Raw genomic sequence first — 24581 nt, 5'->3', positions numbered from 1 at the left:
ACTGTAGGTTCCCATTTTAAAAGCCAGGCACCTGATTTAGAATGTGTAAGGCAGTGCTTTGGAGATTCAGCATAACTCCTTGAATGAACTGGAGCTTTGTGAATTATCTTTTTCTCCTCAGATCATAAAGTAGAAAAAAATCCCTTTTAACACAATAGCATTCTTATCCACCTGCATTCTGATCCAGGGGAGCACAATGGGTATTGTCCTCAGGATAGAGAACAAGGGAGCGAGGGTACAGGAATTGTGGGGAGTGTGAGCCTGAGGACAAAGACACCCAGCTGGCAAAGTCAGTAGTTGTCAATCATAGCAAATGAATCACCACATCAGCAAGTATTCATTACATATCTGCTCAATAGTAAGGAAAGCTTCTGCCAAAGGCCAGTGATCCAGACCTCTCCCTGGACCTCCAGATTCAGTTACCCACCTGTCTACCCCAGCAACCTACAGAGCACGGCAGCTCTACCCTCCCTTCCACAAACCTGCTCCTTAGGGTGAAAGATGTCACCCTCTGCCCAGGCCTCAAGCCGGCCAGGGAGAGGCCTCACTCTACTTTTCCCCAAAACATATTTGATGCTCAATTCCTGCTCCTTCTCTTTGCCTAAAATCAACTGTATCTACCCCCACATTCATCTCTCACCAGGATTGTTGTAGAAGCGCTTTCCTGGTGTCTGTGTTTGGTCTTCCCCTCCCTTCCTGTCTGCTACGGGCGAGAGTGCACTAAGGTAACAGAACAGTGTTCCGGGCTTTGTCTAATCTTTGGAGTCACACAATCCCTTCTCTATTTTCCAACAATAGGGCTTACTAGCTAATTTTCTGAACCTGTTTTCTCATCTTGAAAACAGGGATAATAAGCCTTGCTCTGACTCCCCTTACTTAGATCTAGGATCAAGGTGATTAAATAAGATAGCAATATCTGGTACACAGTAGGACCTTAATAATATTAATTCCAGTCAGTTCTTTCTTGTATTTCAAAACTAGATGCTTCCTTTCTAGAATTAAGGAGGGAAGGAGGGGGGAGGGGAGAAGAGAGAGAGACTGTATTAGCATTCACTGAATGTTTAAGAATAACAATTGTGAGCATCAGTTGACCTCAGTTTAAGTCCTAGCCAAGCCACTGTCTAGCTGTGTGACACCCCCCTACAATGAATCCTGCAAAAGTTACCCTAACCATCTGAGCCTCTGTTTCCTGACTTGTAAAAGGAAATAATCATTTTGCCTGCCTTAAGATTGCTCAAAAAACACGTATTTGCTCAAAACTGTCCAACGTCCTCCCATTGCCCTGGGATAAAATCTAGAATATTTGTGGGGACTCCAGGACCCGCAGTCTCATCCATGGTGACCTCTCTGATGCACCTACACAGGGCTTCTTTTTGTCACAAAAGGACCACACCACCTACTTTCCAAAGGATTTTTCTTCCTGCAGTCTGCTTCCCCCTCCATCCTCCTGTCCACCCACCACCACCACATCAAACACACACATTCACACACACACAGGTATGCTCTTCCAGTTGACTATTATTCATCCACTAGATCTCAGGTCAAATTTCATTTCCACATTGCAGCCTTTCCTGTTACCCCACTTTGGATTACATTCTTCTGTTAGATTCTTTCATGATGCCATAGTTCTCTCAAACATTTACCTCTACTTGTATTTATTTCTGGAATTATTTGGTTGATCTCTGTCTTTCCCATAAATCCCATGAGAACAAGTCTGTAATTACAAACCCTCATATCCTTAGACATGAGTTCATTCTTGAAACATAGTAGATGCATAGTAGATAATAATTATTTGATGAATGAATGAGTATTGTGGAGATTAAATGACCTAATGCTATGCCTGGCATATACACTTAGTGGGCAAATCAAGTCTATGATAATATAATGGAAACTCTAAATGAGGAAGCAAACCAAACTGAGAGGCATTAGTTAGTCAGAGGCCTGTTTCCAGGAAGAGATGGGCATTGATCCCAGGATACATGTGATTCGTCAAAAAGAAATTGTAAAGAGGGAGACAAAAAGTAACCTGTGGTTCCATTCACAAATAACAAAGCGTTTAAGACAATTTGGAAGAGGCCCTTCTAAGCCTTTACTGAAGCACTCACAGCTGAGAGGAGGTGGGGGACCTCAGAGAGTATAAACCAAAAACGGAGACAGGTCTCAATTATTTTAGAGATTTATTTTGCCAAGGTTAAGAACGTGCCTAGGAAAAAGAAACACAAGCTACAGTAAGATCAGTGGTCTGTGCTTTTTTTCCAAAGAGCGTTTTGAGGACTTCAATATTCAAAGGGGAACGGGCATCAGTAAGGTAAGGAGGAGAGAAAAAAAGCAGGGAGAGTGTGTAGAGAGATGCGTAGTCACATTCTTATGAGGCTTTGATTCATGCTCACTGAATCTACGTGTTACAAGTGAAAGGGGGATAGAGGAACAGTCAATCATACATTTGTCTAGTGCTCAGTAAATCTGCATTTTACGTAAGATATGAATCAGCATACAGTAGAGGAAGCAGTCAGATAACATTTGTCTTGGGTGGGTGGAGGGATGATTTCTAGCTTTGTCTTTGTCCTGTACCTGTGAAGAAAAGCTGTTAATTCATATCGTCAGGATGAGATTCAACAGTACTCTGTTTTAAACAGAGTAAATAGTTTGGGGCCCACAAGGAATCTCCTTGTGAGCAATTTGTGAGGGAGCCCACCTGGGGAGCTATGTGGCCTTCCATCTTTGCAACTATCTGTTTAGGAAAAAAAAGGAAGGTAGTTGTTGCATGAGTCAGATCCCAAAGTTAACATTTTTTCCCTTTGATATAGTGAGTTTAGAGTCCTGAGATTTTCTTTTTCTTTCACAAGAGAAAGAACTATTTGCTGCTCTCTTGTTCTTAGGTGAGTGAATACTCTGCTTAGACATGCTGTGTTCCAATCATTCGTCTCCATTCCCATGCAAAGGCAGAGGCGTCACAGTCTACGTTGCTACATTTTCCGTGCAAAATAAACGTCCTTTATTTATTTAATTTATTACACTGCTGTGAAAAAGTAGAAATATACTTCCTTCATAAATTAATTTGCTATTGCCCACCTAAACCTCTAGAGCTAATGCAGACCATGACAATTCTCTATCTGTCCACCATCAAGGGCAGACAGCAGGAGAGCAAGGTGGCAAGGCAGGAAAAAGTAACTCCTGGCTGTCAGATAGGCCTGGGTCTAGTTACCAACTATGACGCTATCTGTGTCAATTTGAGCAAGCTGTTCAATCTCTTAGAGCCTCAGTTTTTCTCCTTCCTAGGGAGACTGAATATTAAACGAGACAATATAAACAAAAGGAGGGATTTCATGCCCAGTACAAAGTGAAGTCACAGTAGCCTTTAGATACCTTCTCTTCATAATTACATCTTTTCACAATATATTTTCTCTCCTAGTCTTCTGAACAACCTCATTAACACCACCCTAAGGATACAGCATAAAGAAAACACAGTAGTTAAAGGCTGTCTCTTTGAGCACACACAGTGAGACCTTGTCAAACAGGTCCAGCAAAAAGGAGCTGTGATATCCAATACTTATCTTGGGAGCAGGTTTTGTAGTTGCTGACATGATGAGCTATACGTATGAAAATTTATCACTGACACCCAAGATATGCTGCCATCATGCATGGAATCTCTAGACCATTGCTGACGATTTGAGGTCTGCTAACATCTGAGATCCACCCAGGTTCTTCTGTCAGGGTATAGCAGGCTGGTACAGTAAATAACCTCCTGAAATTAAGGGTTTTAGGCAGTTTCCACCAATAACTTTTATTATCGAGTTTTTTGAAGAGCCCTGGTAATTCCACTTTATGGACTGCCAGTTTAATTCATGAACAAAGCTCTTAAGCGATGCTAAAAATACATGGCCAAGTGTAGTGGCTTATGCCTGCAATCCCAGCACTTTGGGAGGCTAAGACAGAAGTATTACTTGAACCCAGGAGCTCAAAACCAGCCTGGGCAACATAGCAAGATGCCATCTCTATGAAAATAAAAATAAAACATTATCTAGGCATGGTGGCGCATACCTGTAGCCCTAGCTCTTCAGGAAGCTGAGGCAGAAAGATAATTGAGCCCAGGATGTTGAGGCTGTAGTGAGCTATGAACACACCACTGCACTCCAGCCTAAGTGACAGAGCTAGACCATATATATATATTAATTAATTAATGAGCATAAAAAACAACCTAAAGAACCCTATTCTAATCAGCACTGTGGCATTATTATCATACAGTGCTCCATGAATTAACATAGCTCATGTGTCACATCATCCTTCTGGCCAAGTGGGTATGTACATGTGTGTGATACACTTACATGTGCAAATGACCTCGCACACAGACTCACAGTCACACACACACATACATGCACATACACACGCACACACACACACTCAGGTACACATTGACACACATGCAAGCACACACGCATTGTTAGCCAAAGCTTGACAACCCACACTCAGTTTTGATGAAATTAAATCCTGCCTTCAACACTTACAGTGTAGCCAGTCCCATTACCCTCACTGCTTTTGGGCTCAGTAGTCTGCAAAACAGGGTCTTGGAGTCATCACTTATTATTCATACCAAGGCACGTTTTTTAAGCCAATAAAAACTTTTCAATCAACAATAGCTTTCATGACTTTCCTGAATTGATATTTTATGTAAATAATCATTAGAGATAAATAACTTCAAGTAAATATAAACCTCTAAAACATCTTAGGGACACTGAAACAGAGGATTGAGAGTAAATAAAAGATTTAAAGGTTCACATGCATATTTTAGCAATCATACAATACCTGTTCCAAAGAATTCACATTGACTTCCCATATCTAAATCATTTTCATTTTTATTAGTTCTCCTCAAACAGGTTTATATGATAATGGCCATTTTTCATAAGGGTGGGAAAAAGAAGGGGAAAAAAGACTAAGAGCCAAGACAGGAAAAGAGGGAACTGTTCTCTCAGTATTATTATATCCTAAAAGAAATACAAATTAATTACTACTTCAGTGTATGTTAGAACACCTGCATTTGGGGGCATTCAAAGAAAAACCTATCTTCTTTTGTAACTCCAAGTGCAAATTTTAGATTCATGAATGGCCACTCCTAGAAGCAGCAAGTCTCAGATTCCCCATGGGCAAGTCTGAATGAAAGCAAGCAACTATTTTTCTCATGAGCTAGTATTTTCAAGAATCTCTGGTGATGGGATGGCCTGGTTTATCTCTTTGGGGTATGTTCAAAGCACTACTTTAAATCAAGTTAAAAGTGATTTTAACTCTTGTATGGCTATATCCAGGATTTACTTCATGTATTCACCCCGCGTCACCTGGTAACCAAGCATTTGATCTTTTCTGGGAGAACCATTCACAGGCTTTGTTCTCAAAGAACTCAAGGAGTCATGGGCCAGGGACCAGCAGAAGAGTAGACCAGAAGTTACAACCCACTGTGCAAGGTTGTGGATAGGAGGTAGTGCAGGTGACTTTACAGCAGCCTCAAAGGATGTGGAGGAAGCTGGGCTTCCAGAGAAAGAAGGGTCATGTGTGGCTGGGAGGCCTGGTTAGTGAGCATTCTGTCTCCAGTGAGGAAAGGATAAGGGAATAACAGGGTTAAACTTCAGAACCAGAAAATTATTTTAAGAGGTGCCAAACCAGGGGCAAAACCAAGCCCCATTACAAAAAGTGGTAGTGAAAATTCATGGCAGAGGCAGAAGCATATTTAGATAACTACATTAATTCCAGTCTTGATTCTGGAAAGACTGCCTTAAAACTTGGTAATGCTTAGTGAATGGACACTTGGCTGTTTAGTTAATATTCCAGTGGGACAATGTATGGTTCTTTTTTATCTTTCTGGAGGTGAGGTAGGAGAACCAAGCCCAATAACTCACAGGTAGAAAATAGAAGCTTAGGACTAGAACCCTTGGAGGTGATTCCCAGTCCACTGATCTTTCACCTCCACCAGACTTTCCATCCTAGGTTCATTGTGCTAGGTTTTCTCTCTGGTAAAGTTGACAATTATATTTTAATAGGCAAGGTTAGGCAACATTTTACTTTATCCCCTCTTGGCCACTCACATCACTTCTTTCAAGTGTATTAGGTTTGTTAAGTCTGATTGGTAAGACAAGAGAGTTTGGGATCTATAGATTGTGTTACTGAGAAGTCACCTGTTAAAGCAGAATTTTTTTTAATTACCATAAAAACATGACTCTCATGCAATATAAAATTGAACACATGTCAGAATTTTTATATGGCTTATTAACTAATGAAAGAGCCAGTAAGATGTTCCACCTGATTCAAAGGAGAACTCAATATATCATATATACATAGGCAATGAGGAATGCTGACAGGAATTTATAAATAGATGCAAAAGCAGTGAGTATTCACAGTGTAAAGGGTAATAACTGATTATATTCCACCAGGCAAAATTCACTTGCATTTCTATGGACAAAAATCATTTGCATTAATATCAGTTTTCTGCAACTTGCTTGAGATGTAAAATAGCTCAAAGGCATTGACAAGGGGGAGGTCATCTGAAAGGACGTACCAGACAGGACATCCAGATCAATCATGTTTTTTGCCCATTTCAAAGTCTGTCATAATTTTTCCTAACATCCTTGTGAGTTATTTTAATAAATCTCAGAGGTTATCCAAGCAAGTAGTATTTCACAGAGGAGAAAACTCAAGTCAGAACGGTGAAGCCACTTGTTACAAGCCATAAGAATTTCCTAAAGAATATTATTAAAATAGAGATTCCTGGGCTCCACCTAGACCTAAAGAGTCAAATCCTACTTGGAAACCTGCATGGTTAAATGTCCTCCTAGATTCTGATTATCTGCACTATCTGAGAACAACTGTGACTTATCCAAAGATATGCAGTGGGCCAGTGGCAGACTCAAAGCCAGAACAGAGGCTTCCCAATTCTGTCAATGCTCTGTGCACAGGTGTGCATTGGCTTTCTGACCTGTGACTTGTGTACACTTGAATGTCCTTCACCCTGCAAGTTTTCGAGACAGAGTAAAACTCCCTTGGTGTCTTGTTTCCATCTTCTAAGTACATTACTGCTTGGCAAATGCATCAACTTAATTAAAACTAAATGTAATTCTAATGCACCAATTTGATTTAAAAATAATCTTCACAGTCACCAGGACATCAAAATGCAATTAAGGCTATTTGATGAGTCTCTGATGCGTATTATGTTCTGATGCTGCACTATGTCAAGAAACCCAGATCTTCCCGAATGTCACTAATGTGTTTAGCAGCCTCCCTCTCACTCAAATGCCCCTCTCAATTAGGTTCTGGAGAGCGTGATCCATGACAGTTCAAGAACATTTACCAAATTCCTTCCAAATTGTCTTTTAGGTGAATGCTTTTTCTCTGATCTGATCTATGGACTTGGGAAAGTGCAGGCAGTCTTATAGTTAGCAGGCTTAGGACAAAATCAAAATGTAAAATTCAAGAGTTCCTTATTACATACCCATGTACCAAGACTGTAAAAGGTTCTGGACAAAGATAATGCAAATTGGGAAATACGTCTGGTGAAAAATTAGGTTATAGATCTAAGATTAATGGAGTCATTTGGCTGGCTGCTTCTTCCACTCCCCTCAGCTTGGTTTTTCAAGGATATCTGTTTTTGCTGAGTGACTGGTTGCTATAAACTTGATTTAAGGTTCTTTTTGTCTAATGAATGAGAAGGGGTAAGAAATATTAAAGAGGCTCAAAACAACTATATATAGTAAAAAGGGCAGTTCTGATGAGTTTTGAATGGCATGGGTGGTACAAGAGGCAGCTTGATTTAGTGGAGTTAGTCATAGATTCAAACCTTGCCTGTAAGTGGTGAACTCTCTCTCAGCCTGCTTACTTGTATGAAAATGCAACTGATCATGACAACTTCATTTAGTGAACATTGCCATTACCCTCTAGGCTCAACCCTGCCAACATCTCCATTACAATCAGCCAGCTGGACAGTAGAATACTAGGTCCGGTCCCTGGGCCCTGAAACACCTTTGTGGTCACTAAGTAGAGTGGAAGAGGAAGGGAGAATGGACGTAGTATGAAGAGAGGAAGAAGCTTTTCCATCGCTCTGATCACACCAAATGTCAGTGTCGGAAGCCACTGAAGTCAAAGGCTATTTCATTAACCAACCATCCCTCCCAAAACCCTAATGAGACATAAACTTAAAAGGCAATGATTAAAATAAATCTTCTAATTTACAAGTGAAAAATTACAAGTCTCTATGGAAATTACCAATTTTAAACCCTTATATATCAACCACAGTGATAAAAACTTCATTTTGAGGCCAGGCATGGTGGTTCATGCCTGTAAGCCCAACACTTTAAGAGGCTGAAGAAGGAGGATCATTTGAGGCCAAGAGTTAGAGACCGGCCTGGGCAACATCACAAGACCCTATAAAACATTTTAAAAGTTAGCTGGGAGTGGTGTCATGTGCCTGTAGTTCCAGCAACTTGGGAGGCTGAGGCAGGAGGATTGCTTGAGTCCAGGATGTCAAGGCTGCAGTGACCCATGATTACACCATTGCACTCCAGTCTGGACAACAGAGTTAGACTTTAAAAAAAAAAAAAGTTTAAACTTTGCAAAGTAAAGATAGCTCACAATAATTTATCATTCACAATATATAAGTATATAGATACAATTGAGATAGCCAATCCTCAAAGAGACATATGTATTTGGGATTTTTGTTTGGGATCAATTCTATACTTATTTGTCACCTCCCCACCACCCTAGCATTTGCTTCTCCCTCGGGGGATGACACTTATTTTAAACAGTTTACTGGCTTTATCCTTTGAGATTTCTGACATCTCGAGGGCATTAACTATGTCTACAGTAATAGCCACCGTCTACTGTGGGCTTATCTAAACATGCATTACAAGTATTATGTCATTCAGTCCTCAAAAAAATATTGATGGGGTAAGTGCTATTACCCTAACCTTACAGATAAGGAAATAAAGGCTTAGAGAATTTTTTTCATTTTTGTATCCCCCAATGCACACTTCCAATACCTGAAATTTTATAAACATTTAGAAAATACTTGAATGTCATATAGTTTTCCTAGGATAAATGGGCAGAAATGGAGGAGTGAGACAGGCTCATTTTCTTCTAATTTTAAAACAGTCTGAAAGCAAGTGTCTTAGGGCATTCTGCTTCGAACATTGGCTTCCCGAAGTAGGGTCAGTCTGAGGTCTCCGCTTGTCTCAGACGATGGAGAAGGTGTTTCTCTCAGAAGCAGTGTCCTCATCTGGAGGGTGCCATGTCTCCTCTCCTAGGAATTTGTGTTCTACTTGGGGATTAGAGGGAGAGGCCCTCAGGACAACTCACACTCCTCCCTCCAAGAGCCCACCCTGGAAGACCAAACCATCTTTCTAACATCTTGCAGAAGAATTTCATACAGCTGGCCAAACTCAGCTCTGATCATTCATACCCTCTGTGTACACTGAGCCCCTGCAGACAGTTTACCTGGTAGTGGAAGAGATGGGTTCCAATGCCCATATGAAAAATTGAGAAATGATAGAGACAAAAGGACTGCTGAGAATGAACCCGGAAAGCAACCATTGGTTCTTATACACATGTATGCAGGCACACACACTCACAATTAAACCCTGTCCTCCTCACTGGCAAGCCATAATTCTGTAGTTACTGTTGCTAGCCCACAGCTCTTTCACCATTTCAAAAGTTCCAATAAATCATTATAAAACCAACTTGAAAGTTTTCCTCTGGTCCTATGGTAAATTTTCTTGAGCAAACAAAAGCAAAGGCCAGTTGTGGTGCTCTAACCTCTCTTCACCAAAAGAAACTGATGCTTCAATTGTTTATAAATTTCATTATACTTTACATCATGGCATACAATTATGGATTACAATGTAAGCAAAACCTTTCTTTGAATGTACAATGCTCTAATTGAATTAAGCAAAGGAAACTTTTTTTTAAGTATTTGAGGACCCATCAAGTTGGTCTCAAGAATTTGGAAATAAAGAGTTAAACCATAAAATCTACACATAATGGATCAGGAATATAAAGTCTCCTGAAAGCAAGAGAATAACTATTGGCTAGAGAAGGAGTTTTCTCAAATGTGCCTGTAGTGTAATAACCAGAATGAAGAATGATTTCATGGAAAGGGCCTGACAGCCACAGAAGCACAGAACAATTGAGGGCAGAGTCACGGATCAGCCAATGTCCAGCCTGGGGAGAGGAGGATTTTAAGCATTAGGGCTCCATTCCTGTGGGACCAATGGCAAGGCTCTTTCTAAATTGAGCCAGTTGGTAGAATGTTTTAGTTTGTTTCTTTGATGACATCGCACAACACACGAACACCATGGCAGGAGAAGAGAACTAAACTGAGAAAGGGTTCAGAAGAAAACTCACTAAGGGCAACACAGAAGGTTGCCCGGGGAGTCAGGGTAACAGCAAGCCGGAGCTACGTAGGCAGATTATGTGTGGCAGGCAGCGGGATAGGCTAGGTTTCCAGGGGCTCCCTGTAGATTGATTAATTTGAGTAATTTTCACAGGTTCCAGGGCACGGGGGATGTCCCTGATTGCCTAGTACCTGGCTCTAGAGTAGAACATTAGGGCTGGTACAGAGGGGCCCAGAGTACAACAGCCCAGATCAGGGAGTTGTTGGGGTGGGGATTTAATCATCTGCTTAAAAAGGGGAACTGACTAGCCTCCAGCTAGAGCCTCAAAACTGCTTCAAGACTCATTTTTTAAAAATAGCAATAAGCAGGCCGGGCGCGGTGCCTCATGCCTGTAATCCCAGCACTTTGGGAGGCCGAGGCGGGCGGATTACGAGGTCAGGAGTTCAAGACCAGCCTGGTCAACATGATGAAGCCCCATCTCTACTAAAAATACAAAAATTAGCCGGGCGTGGCGGTGGGCTCCTGTAATCCCAGCTACTCAGGAGGCTGAGGCAGGAGAATTGCCTGAAACCAGAAGGTGGAGGTTGCAGTGAGCCGAGATCATGCCACTGCACTCCAGCCTGGGTGAAAGAACGAAACTCTGTCTCAAAATGATAATAATAATAATAATAAACAGGCTATGTTACCCAGAGTGGCTTTATCTTGCATGCTTACTCATATCCACCACTTACAGTCCAGTGTTGAAAAGAATTCTACATCAGAGCACAGGCTCTGGGGGAAAGGGTGCTGAGATTGTTGCGTGGTGCCTGGAAGGGTATGGGGCAGTAAAGATTCCCACAAGCCAGAGATTTGCTGACCCAGATGCTAGAGAGTTACTATCTTGGATTCAAGGGCTACCCTAGAGCAAGATGTTCTCTATAATGAAAAAGAGTCATTAGCTGTCTCTGCCGGTCCTCTCAAGAGGAATCTACTGGTCCTTTTTGGCTACATCTTCTAATTTCCCTCACAATCCTTAAGCCAATTTACAATTCTATACTTACTAATTATACCTACATATGATATATTTATTATTTATATATTTATTAAATGTTTTATTACCTATTTACTTGTTTATTACCCATCTTTCTCACTAGACTATTAGCTCTAGTGAGGATTTTATTCACCAAAGTAAACCCAGTGCCTAGTAAGATGGCACTCTTTCAGAGTCCACATTCTATAAATATTTGTTGAATGAGTGGATAAACAAAAACAAAGGAAATAATAAATGGATAAATAAATTACTCACCAAGCAATATTCTGGTCCTGGTGGAGTTCTTTTTCAGGAAAAGACAGAACACTCATCACACTTCCAGGAGTATGTCTGGTATTTTTCATAAGATTATAGCCTGTTATCCCAATGAATCCCTTATTCTAATGTATAATTTAATTAACAAGGGGCAAGTAGTAGGGACTGCTCACCTCTAGGCACAGGCAGGGGTGAGTCTCTCAGTAGACTATAAAAATAGAGGTTGGATTCAGGCAGCACCCTGTTTCACCCGTAGGGAAAGGTACCTCCTCCAGCTTTATTCCCTACTTACACTTTCTACAAGAGCAGCTGCAAAGTCATATTTGATACTAACTCATGGCTTCTTAGGTTGCTGGTTTAAATAAAATCTGCTGGGGCTTAGAAGATTTTTCTACACTGACTTTCATCCTTGCTGCTTAATTAAATCCCTGACCTGGGAAAGTGATTTTCAGCCACCTCGCTTTCTGTGGCATCAGCATGAAACTGTGACACTTGAAATACCAAAATGCCAGTTGTGCTTAATGCTCCAGGTACAACAAGCCTGTTATATTTGGAATCCCTGATGAAGACAGATATTAACTGAGAATTGAAAATGACAGCAAAGGAGATTGAATCCGAATAGCAAAATGAATACGCAAATCTACTTTTGCTCCAATTCCTAGACGTGTCAGAAAATACCTTTTTCTTTTAACACATCTATAACAGTACTAGAAAACAAGAACACATGCTAGGAGAGAACCAGAAATATTGGGAATTTCCTCGCAGACTACAGCAAATGCAATTGAGTTGTGAACAATGAAGATGACCAGAGACCAAAGAACACTCAGGACAAAACCGCTGTAGAAGGGGGAGCAACTTAAAGAGACATGGAATGCACAGCACTTCACTGAAGAGCATGAAGAGTCTGCAGTGGATTGACTGCATTAATAGCCCTAATTATTCACCCCTCCCTACATGCATACCCCTGCCATGAGACTTTGCAGTTTGTCTCACAACAGAGGAGGAGCCTGTGACCCATCCCCTGAGTCTGAACTGGCCTTGAGATTTGCTTTGCCAATGAAATGAAGCAGAAGTGACAAGGTGTCAGTTCTGGATCAAAGCCATAGAGGCTTTATGTGCTTTGCATGTTTCCATGCTCTGCTCCTGAACCTTGACCATTGCTATGAAACGGAGCTTCCGGGGAATGAGAAATGTGGAATAGGACAAAGCCACCCCAGTCACCTCAGCAAAAGCCAGCCAACACCCAGGCCTGTGAGTGAGTCATTGGGGTTTGTGGCTGTTTATCACACAGGATTACTGTGACAATACATAACTGATACAGCCTCAACTGTATTCAAAACACCATATTACTATTTACAATTATGTTGTACTCCAGAATCAAGCCAACAGTTATACTCTAAAGAAAGGGAACCCATGCCTAAGGAGGACTCTTACATGAGCACAGAAGCCTGGGAAAGAACTGTGTTGAGATAACTATGGACCTTCAGACTTTCTACAGGGCATGGAAAAATGGAAAGGGCAGCTCTACTTAGGAGAAAAATAAACTGATCTTTTCTCTCACCAGGGGTAAGAAAAATCCTCCTTGCTGGGCCGGGCACGGTGGTTCACGTCTGTAATCCCAGCACTTTGGGAGGCCAAGGCAGGCAGATCATGAGGTCAAGAGTTCAAGGCCAGCCTGGCCAATATGGTGAAACCCTGTCTCTACTAAAAATACAAAAAATTAGCTGGGCATGGTGGCACGTGCCTGTAGTCCCAGATACTTGGGAGGCTGAAGCAAGAGAATCGCTTGAATCTGAGAGGTGGAGGTTGCAGTGAGCTGAGATTGTGCCACTGCACTCCAGCTTGGGCAACGTAGTGAGTCTTCATCCTCCCCCCCTCCACCACCACCAAAAAAAAAGAAAATCCTCCTTGCTACAGCCTTTAGGCTGGGAGAAGAAGGCGGCACCATCACTGTTTGTCTGCTACACATTCAAGTATCCAAAAAGGAGATGGACCAATTGACACACCCTGCTCCCTTAAACGAGCCTGTAAATAGCCCTTGCCCTTGAAAGAGAGACTCATGGCCGACCAGAGGTACAGAACAGCAGAGAAGCCCGTCTACATCCACCTGCCTCCATTTTCAGTCTTTCAAAATGGAGACAACCAAGAAACACTAGATTTTAGTAAAAATACTTGACATGAAAAAGAAGTAATAAGATAAAGTATGGGCCAACTAATTTTAGAGGAAACAAATATTCAGTACAAGAAAGAACTACTGTTTTGAAAATATAATAATATCTTATAAGTTATAAGAATACTATAGATATTTTACCTCACATACATTATAATATCTCTTATAAGAATAATCTCATATTATAAACATATTTTGAAAATAGAATAATCTCATATTAATATATCTTATATTAGAATCATATAATACAATCCATTATAATATTGCATCCATGATGGAAAGCCGCTTTCAGAACTCTTTCAGAAAAGAATAAGGAAACAATAAGAAAGAAAGAAAACTTTCAGAAATAGTAAAGAACCCTTGGAAATTATTTTTTTCTAAAAATGTTTTCTAAAATTATTTTCCAAAACAATTCTCATTATTATGATAAATAATAGAAGAAGCAAGCCCAAATACAAAATAAATGATCAGGAAAATAACATTGAGGAAAAAATTTAAGAACATGGAGGAATATAAAACTAGAGGTGTGTAAGAAAGAAAGTGTGAGGATGGATTCAGAAGGTCCAGCATGTGTTGGCTAGAAGTTCCAAAAGGAAAGAAGAGAGAATATCATAGATGGGAAAAAAACATGAAAGAAATAGTAGAGAAAATTCTCCCAGTGTGAAAAATAACCGTTTTCTGATTGTGATAGCTGTGTTGAATAGAAAGAATTAAACAACAAAAACACATTAGTCTTCAGACAAACCCAAGTAATTATTGATGAATGATGCAAACATACACACATACAAACACACACACACACACACACACACACACACACACACACATATCTAGTACAAAATTCCAATCATACCGGCATAAAAGGTAGGCAGGGAAAGTAGAACTAAGCAAAAGCATGCTAGGTTTTGAGAAAGTATTGGGAAGGTGTAGATAATGATAAAGATAATGACCAATTCTAGATCTCAATACTAAATTTAACAATACATGTATTTATTATCTATAAATGTAAGAGTGTGGGAAGGAGTCTAGAAGAACACACAGGGCAAGGGAGGTAAATCATGAGCTGAGATGAAGGGAGACTTGTACATTGAAATGTATCAACTTCTAACATTTGGAGCTTTTCCATAATTTATATATCAAAATACAGGTAACAGTTATTTTTAAAATACAGCATAAAATCATGTTTGCTTTCAATGTGTAATAAAGCTTTTTTCTTGAATTGGAAGAACTGGTAAAAGTTATATTTACTTTATTTCTGTTTCTTTTAGGACTTTTTTTTTTAATTTTATATTTTTTCTCTTGTCTTTAAAGTATTTTTTTTTTTTTTTTTTTTTTTTTTTCTTTACCTAACTCATTCATTCTTCCTTTTAGGCCAGGAGACATAATTACTCTTTTAGAGGATTCCAATGAAGACTGGTGGAAAGTAAGTGTTTTTCATTCTCAAAAAAAAAAAAAAAAAGAAAAGAAAGAAAGAAAGAAAAGATCATTTGATAACTACAATTACAATACATGCTGCAATTGTGGATGCATACCTCCTTTTTCCTTTCAGGGAAAAATTCAAGACAGAATTGGCTTCTTTCCAGCCAACTTTGTTCAGAGAATACAACAAAATGAGAAGATTTTTAGATGTGTTAGAACCTTCATTGGGTGTAAGGAACAGGGGCAGATAACACTGAAAGAGAATCAGGTGAGTAAATCGTACAAACACATTTTCCAGATATGAGCCAAATAGGATGTCATTTTAATAAACATAATCACGTGTATAAATCTGAATGAGTGGAGTCACATTCAAAGTATTCACTTTGAGAAAAGATATACTTACTCCAATGATGTCAATGTTGTAGGAGCTAAACATGCGAACCAAAATTTTAGGAATCTCACTTGGTGGCTCCTGTTCACAAAAGGAGATGTCAAAGTGGCAGGGTGAGGACATCTAGTCCCCCATGGTCTTCTCTGAGGACCACTGGTCTCTCTAATGTGGGCAGCTTCTGTTATTCGGGCTCTGAGTTAATGTCCACCAATGGTGTGGTTAATTCTTCAATGCTCTCTAGTGAATACTTAGTTATTAGTTGTTGCTATTAGGAACCTCTCGGGTTTTCTTATCTGGATCCAAGCCTCTACCTGCTCAATGAAGCTCATAACACTTTCATATCACTGCAAAAGACATGGACTAAACTTAGATAACCAGATATTATCTCAAGCTCATAAATGAACGTCTCTGTATATGTAATCTAGAGGTGCCTGTCACTGTCTTGCTCCAGGAATGTAGAGTTCTCTTTGATACTGTCAATTTTCCTGAGAAGTAAAATGTGAACCCCCACATTTGTACGTCTTTCAACTCTACCATCTCATGACTGAAACGCTGATAGAGACAAAGAGGCAGCATACTCACAGCTCAACTCTCTGGCCTGCTCTTCCTCTCTTTGTCTTCCAGCAGAGAGGGGCCTTCCTACCCTCCCTTCTTCTCTGATTTCAGCTCCCCTCAGGTCATATCCTGTGTCCTCACTACAGAGTAAAATAATATACTCCAACATCCAAGTTTTTTCTTGATATACTAGTGGAGAATTTGGAGAATTAAAAATTTATTTTCTCTCCCAATAAAGTCTCACAGAGGACCTTAAATTTCAACTTTGGAAGTCAAAATCTTTCCTCTCTTTCATTCTGCATTTTTGGTATAATAATTTTATTATTTCCCAAGGCAATGAATGCCTGGAGTTGACATTGATAAAGCTCGCCCTACAAAGAAGTTCAAAATGTAAAAGGCATTAATAATTTTAATATATCTCTGTTCAGCAGAGTTGCCCAAAGCACATCTTAAATGCCTTTTTTAGGGTTGTTTCAAAGATAGTTTCTAAGTCATACCAAAAAAATCAGTCATTACCTTATAATTATAGCTGATTTGTAGCTTTAAAAATTGTTTGCCCAGTTAATCAAACATTGTATATTCCACATGTAGCCTCAACTGACTTTATCATTTTCAAACTAACAAACATACCCTCAAAAAATAATAATTTACCTTTTCTTTATGGCTACTCAAAATCATCTTTAAAAGAAAAATGATAATATGGAGGACAGCTTTTAAAAAAAAATGCAACTCACCCTCTCTTTATATTCAAGTAAATGAAAATGATTGAAAATGAGAGATCAATAACTCTGAGTATTATTTCCCCTATATATTTTAACAAAGGTGGGGATGGAGTCATTGAAACTGGCAGTTTTGTAAATGCTAGGAGACATTAGTCCACTCATCTGGATACTGATTTGGTGCCATAAATTTAGAGCCATGAAATTGCTCAATTTCATGAATACGTTAATTCCATTTTCTATAATGTATCCAAAAAAATAACCTAAGGTAAACAGGGGGAGACTTTATGTGAAAAAAAAAAAAAAAAAGGTGTCATCAGAGTGATATTCATGACGGTGAGAATTAGGAGCAGTTGCACAACAATGGAAGTGATTAGCTCAATGATAATATTTTCTTTAATGGACAAAATAAGCAATTTTGATGGTGTTGTGATAATATTATGGAATTGGAATACTGGGATCTGGACCCGGATTTCAGTCCATGTTCTCCCAAGGTAAACACAAAGGGAGAAATGCAGATGGGGCCTGAAGCCCTGTTTTCGTTCATGGAACCACAGCGAACTGGATGGTGTACCAGGTGTGATCTGGAGCCCTAAGAGGTCTCACCATAGCCCACCCACCTTACCACCACCACCACCACAGGCTGCTCTGAATCTAAGGATCCAATGGTACCAGATGCCCTGTGGGAGAAAAGGAGCAGGAAGGACTACTGCAAAACTGGCATAAGATGCCCTGATGCCCTCCCAGGAAGAACAAGAGAAGAGGAAACTTTAAGAGACAGTAAAAAACCCCTGGCCTATGTGGTGCAATCAGATCTGCCTTTGGAGAAGTGAGGAGAGACCTAGGAGAGAGGGCAGGTATCTTCAGATATAGTGTTGCCATCTTAAATGATGGTTTCATAAACCATGAACAAATAAATGTCAATGATACAATAGCAGTAAAATATGTAAGGGCTTTTTTCTCTTCCATTTAAATTTCTTTTATTGTATTAATTTACAAAAAAAAAACTAAATTTAAAAAGAAGGACAATTTAAAATACTCAATCTTGTGTTTCTAATCTAGTAACAGAAAGGTACACAGTGTTGCTGTGATTTTCCTGAGCCTCAACTTTGCATGCATGTACACAAATGCACACATACAAACACACATCACCATATCCCAGCCCTGCTATACAGAACTGCATTCTCTGCTTCTTATATAGATGCAATAACCCCAAGAGCTGAATGCCATCTAATGATTTTTGGTTGTTAAAGTCTCTAATATCCTTAGGAAATTGGGTCACTGGGCTCTATGGTTTCATCCTGGTTTTATAGTTTTACTTGAAATTGACATTATTCCCTTTCATAAAAATTGCTTATACGATGTGCCCACTTTAGGACACACCGCATTTTGTAAATTGCACAAGCTGTCTTTTACCAGGTCACTTGTGGACAGAATATCTGTTTAAAGAGATCAAAAGCCATCAATGTGCTGACATGAAATACATCTCACTTAAGAGCACCTGATCCTTCATTTTCTCCTGAAGTTGCTTGTTCTCCGTGGGGCTGTTATTTGCCCATCTATCATTTTCCTGAACATTCCTCAAAGAGGAAAGAGCAGAAGCTAGCATCTGCCTATACAGAGCAGTGGCATCTGAGGGTTCCCCTTAATGACAATGTCTCTGGAAACCCACTACCCCTACCCCTGGAAGATTTCAGTGACCACTCTACTTCCCATAAAAGTATGTGCAAACCCTACATGGCTATTCCTTTTTGGATGTAATGACCCTGTTTTGGGGTCTGCTTTTTGAAAGAGAACCTTTTATCTCTAGTCCCTGGCTCAAAGGAAAGGAAAGAACAAATTAATACTGTCTTAAACATTGTCACAATAACAATTGTTGTCAGTATCATTATTATTTGTTATTATTTAATGCCACACAGATACATTGTTTATATAAAGTTTATATACCTACAACATTTATTTGGGGGGTCATACACATGCCCTTTGAATTTTATGGATTCTTGTTTCTATTTTATAAATGAGGAAACAAACACTCATACAGGTTATGTGTCTTGGTCAAAGGTCAAAAGCCTAGTAAGTGTCCAGGCTGGAATGTAAACACAGGTCTGCAAACTCCAAATCAGGGCTTTCCACTAGCTATGTGCCCTGAACAATGAGGGATGAACTCTGAGCAGTAAAGAGCAGCTTAGCTCCCAAGGATGGCGAGTGTCATAAAGGCAGATGTCTTGGAACCAGAGAACTCCTTGAAAACAAGTTCTTGCTCATGTGGGCTCCCGATTGAGTCATTCTTGATTCCAGGCAAAGGCATCATTATCACAATAACACCCTGTCTCTGATGCCATACACAACCCACAAAGCAAATGGGCACTTTTCCCAGCTTGATTCTATGCCAACACTTCAACCTTCTCTAAGTTTACCCAACTTCCTGTTCCAAAAATTTGGGAAGTCATTTGAGAGAAATAAATTTGGGAAGAATGTTCATCTTTATTGGCAAAGTGTTATTCAATAATCTTGCTAGCATGTTTTTTTCTCAGAATAATCTTATGCTTTTTCATTTGAGAGCAAACATTGTTTCTATGTTACTAAAATACAATTGGTGAAGCCAAAAGACAAATTAAAATTTGCTCAAGCTGATCAATTTCCAGAAGCAGAACATCTGTTCAGTGACTCCCACCAATTCCTTGGCATATTCCCCCCATTTTTTTTTTCTGGGAATGGGCCTCATACCTGAATTCTACGCCTACATGCTTAAACCAAATCTGCTGGGGTTGGGGTGTGGAGGAGGTAAGACCAACAACTCAGCCTGTTCAGCTAGACACATTCAGGATATAATAGAACATTTCAGCCCGAACATGGAACCAAATGGGTCTGCTCATAATTATTTTCTTCTAACTTTTACTTTAGGTTAGGAGGTACATGTGAAGGTTTCTTATATAGGTAAATTGCATGTCACGGGGGTTTGCTGTACAGATTATTTCACCACTCAGGCAATAAACATAGTACCAATTTTTTAAATACAACAGCCATTTCAAAGAAAAGTTACCTTTTAAAAATCTATTTCAGAAACAAATTTCAAAATTTGTCTCCGCTTTAGTGTCCTAAGTTATTTTAGGTAGAAGATTTCAAAATATGCTTGTTAATTGCAGGGAGTATGTAACAGAAAGAATACAGATACTAGTGTCACACAGAAATGGATCTATATCCTGTGCGATTTTGACAAAGTAGCCTCTGAATGTCAACCTTCTCATCAGCATAGTAGCATCTCCCTCTTGAACTTTATGTGAGGGTTAAACGTGCTCACCTATGTAAAGCCTTAGCACAGAGCCCGGCCACTGCAGATGCATAGCAGAAGTCATTTTTCTGGCTACCATCATCACTCAAGAGTAAAGCCTAAATGAGGAATTCATCTGCAGTGATTAATGCCACCTAAAATTACCCAGTAAGCACCAGAAAGTTGCCAATATATTTATAACCCTACAAATATAAAGAGACAAATGCTCATTAACAAGAAAATAAAAGAATTTGATTCTGAAGATAAATGGGATGCATATCTCTGATTAATTCACATTTTTAACCTCAGGGGTTAATCTGTCTTATTATTATTATTATATTGTTATTATTTTGCAGAGCTCTAGTTTCCAAATACAATTAAGTTATCCATTTGTTATGAACACAGTGAGAGTTTGCATTGACAGAGTATGCTTTCTGTTTTCTTCGTCTTCTTCTTTTGTGTGTGTGTGTGTGGTGGGGCAGGGTTTCACTCCCTGGGCTCAGGTAATCCTCCCACCTCAGCCTCCCAGGCAGCTGAGACCACAGGTGTGCACCATCATCCTCAGATAATTTTTGTATTTAATGTAGAGATGGGGTTTCAACATGTTGCTTAGGCTGCTCTTGAAGTCCTAGGTTCAAGCGATCTGCCCATCCCAGCCTACCAAAGTACTGGGATTACAAATGTAAGCCACTGCACCTGCCCTTTTTATTTTTAAAATTTAAAACATATCCTTATTAAATCAATTTTAAAATACCATTAAAACATTTCTTTTCTTTTTTTTTTCTTTTTTTTAAGATGGAGTTTCACTCTTGTCACCCAGGCTGGAGTACAATGGCGTAATCTTGGTTGACTGCAATCTTCACCTCCTAGGTTCAAGTGATTCTCCTGCCTCAGCCTCACAAGTAGCTGGAATTACAGGTGCCCACCACCATGCTCAGCTAATTTTTATATTTTGAGTAGAGACAGGGTTTCACCATGTTGGCCAGGCTGGTCTCAAACTCCTGACCTCAAGTGATCTGCCTACCTCAGCCTCCCAAAGTGCTGTGATTACAGGCATGAGCCACCACACCTGGTCAAAAACATTTCTTTAATGAGAATAACACTGAATCTATAAATTACTTTGGGCACTATGGCCATTTCCACAATACTGATTTTTTTCTATCCATGTGCATGGGATATTTTTCCATTGGCTTGTGCCCTCTCTTACTTCCTGGAGCAATGGTCTGTAGTTCTCCTTGAAGAGGTCCTTCACTCCCCAAGTTAGTTGTATTCTAGGTATTTTATTCTCTTTGTAGCAATTATGAATGGGAGTTCATTCATCATTTGTCTCTCTGCTTGTCCGTTGTTGGTGTATAGCAATGCTTGTGACTGCACATTGGTTTTGCAAATCAGCTTAAGAAGTCTTTGGGCTGAGATGATGTAGTTTTCTCAATATAGGATCATGACATCTGTAGACAGAGACAATTTGACTTCCTCTCTTCCTACATGAATACCTATTATTTCTTTCCCTTGCCTGTTTGCCCTGGCCAGAACTTCCAATACTATGTTGAATAGGAGTGGTAAGAGAGGGCATCTTGTTGTGCCAGTTTTCAAGGGGAATGCTTCTAGCTTTTTCCCATTCTGTATAATATTGGCTGTGGGTTTGACATAAATGGCTCTTATTTTGAGGTGTGTTCCTTTAATACCTAGTTTATTGAGAGTTTTTAAAATGAACAGACATTGAATTTTACTGAAGGCCTTTTCTGCATCTGTTCAGATAATCATGTGGTTTTTGTCTTTAGTTCTGTTTATATGATGAATTTCATGTATTTATTTGCATATGTTGAACCAGCCTTACATTCTGAGAATGAAGCCAACTTGATCATGGTGAATAAGCTTGAATGTGCTGCTGGATTCAGTTTGCCAGTATTTTATCGAGGATTTTTACATCAATGTTCATCAGGGACATTGACATGAAGGATTCTCTTTTTGTTGTATCTCTGCCAGGTTTTAGTATCAGGATGATGCCAGGCTCATAAAATGAATTAGAGATGAGTCCCTCCTTTTCAATTGTTTGGAATAGTTTCTGAATAAATGGTACCAGCTCCTCTTTGTACCTCTGGTAGAATTCAGCTATAAATTTGGTCCTGGGTTTTTTTTAATTGATAGGCTATTTGCTACCACCTCTATTTCAGAACTTATTATTGGTCTATTCAGGGATTCAACTGGTTCCTGGTTCAGTCTTGAGAGGGTATATATCCATTGACATTCTTCACAGAATTAGAAAAAAATTCATATGGAACCAAATTCGAAGATCCTGTATACACAAGGCAATCCTAAGCAAAAAGAACAAAGCTGGAGGCATTGTGCTCCCTGACTTCAAACTATACTACAAGGCTACAATAACCAAAACAAAATGGTACTGGTACAAAAACAGACACATAGACCAATGGAACAGAATAGAGATCTCAGAAATAAGACCACATATCTACAACCATCTGATCTTGAAAAACCTGACAAAAACAACCAATGGAGAAAGGAGTCCCTATTTCATAAATGGTGCTGGGAGAATGTGCTAGCCATATGCAGAAGATTGAAGCTGGACCCCTCTCTTACACCTTATGCAAAAATTAACTCAAGATGGATTAAAGGCTTAAATGTAAAACCCGAAACTATAAAAACTCTAGAAGAAAATCTTGGCAATACCATTCAGGACATAGGCACAGACAGACATTTCCTGATGAAAACATTGAAGCAATTGCAACAAAAGCAAAAATTGACAAATGGGATATAATTAAACTAAAGAGCTTCCACACAGCAAAAGAAACTATCAAAGTGATCACACAACCTATAGAAGGAGAAAATTACTGTAATCTACCCATCTGACAAAGATCTAATATCCAGAATCTACAAGGAACTTAAATAAATTCACAATTTTTAAGAAAAACAACCCCAGTAAAAAGTGGGCAAAAAGTGGGCAAATGACATGAACAGACACTTCTCAAAAGAAGATATTTATGTGGCCAACAAACATATGAAAAAAAACTCAACATCACTGATCATCAGAGAAATGCAAATCAAAACCACAAGGAGATACCATCTCACTCCAGTCAGAATGGTGATTATTATAAAGTCCAGAAACAACAGATGCTGGTAAGGCTGTGGAGAAATAGGAATGCTTTTTCACTGTTGGTAGGAATGTAAATTAGTTCAACCATTATGGAAGACAGTGTGGCAATTTCTCAAAAACCTAGAAGCAGAAATATCATTTGACCCAGCAATTCTATTACCGGTTGTATACCCAAAGGAATATAAATCATTCTATTATAAAGATAAATGCATGCTTATTTTCACTGCAGCACTATTCCAAATAGCGAAGACATGGAATCAACCCAAACGCCCATCAATGAAAGACTAAATAAAGAAAATATGGTATATATATATATACATACCATAGAACACTATGCAGCCATAAAAAGGAACAGGATCATGTTCTTTGCAGGGACATGGATGGAGCTGGAAGCCATTACCCTCAACAAACTAATGCAGGAACAGAAAACAAAACACTGCATATTCTCTGTCATAAATGGGAGCTGAACAATGAGAACACTTAGACACAGGGAGGGGAGCAACATACACTACACTGGGGCCTGTTGAGGTGGGGCCGTGATGGAGTGGTGACAGGGTGAGAATCAGGATAAAAAGATAATGCATGTGGGCCTTAATACCTAGGTAATGGGTTGACAGGTGCAGCAAACCACCATGGCACACATTTACCTTTCTAACAAACCTGCACATCCTGCACAGGTATCCTGGAACTTAAAATTTTTAAGAAAGAAAACAAAAAATACTGATCTAAAAAGTGGACTTTGAAATACTTAGGAAAATTAATTAAGTTCATAAATTAAACATTCATGTGGAATTTAGTCTATTCTATCCTAGTCAAACATTAATTAAAGATCCTCCCGAAAAAAAAAATTCTTTAAATTTATGCATAATTTTATTGCACCTATAGAACCATTTCATTGTTTGTGGTCTATCAAAGCTGTAGAAAAGAAACAAAAATACTTTATATTACAAAACCAAAATGCATTTATTTTGGAGAAAATTTGAGGGAAAATATTTTTAAGAAGTGTAAAAGATAAAATAGAAACCATAAGCAATTCAATGATTAAATTATTACCAACATAAACACTTGGGCATATTTCATGCCAAACTTTTTAATTCATATTTTGATATCATATCCTCTTTAGTTTCCTAACATTTAAAAAATGCCATTAAATGTTTATCAAAACACAGCTTTTAAGAAAGTTGTATAGAAAATAGCTAAATTTATTCATATATATACGGTCTGCGGATGCTTTCATGCTACAACTGAATAGCTGAGTTGAGTCACTGCAGCAGAGATCAGATGGCCTGCAAAGC

General features: G+C 39.1%; 1 protein-coding gene across 1 annotated transcript in view; it reads left to right on the top strand.

Moving 5' to 3' along the window:
* Positions 1–24581, top strand: part of STAC (SH3 and cysteine rich domain) — a 160584-nt gene that overhangs the window by 126540 nt on the left and 9463 nt on the right. Inside the window, exons 9-10 of the mRNA XM_017508491.1 lie at positions 15194–15245; positions 15372–15509. Coding sequence (XP_017363980.1) covers positions 15194–15245; positions 15372–15509 — 190 coding nt within the window. The remainder of the gene's footprint in view (positions 1–15193; positions 15246–15371; positions 15510–24581) is intronic.

The sequence above is a fragment of the Cebus imitator genome, unplaced genomic scaffold (genome assembly GCF_001604975.1).
Source record: "Cebus imitator isolate Cc_AM_T3 unplaced genomic scaffold, Cebus_imitator-1.0 Scaffold391, whole genome shotgun sequence".
NCBI classification, from domain to species: domain Eukaryota; kingdom Metazoa; phylum Chordata; class Mammalia; order Primates; family Cebidae; genus Cebus; species Cebus imitator.
The sequence above is the reverse complement of the archived record's forward strand: the minus strand, read 5'-3'. Positions and strand labels throughout refer to the sequence as shown.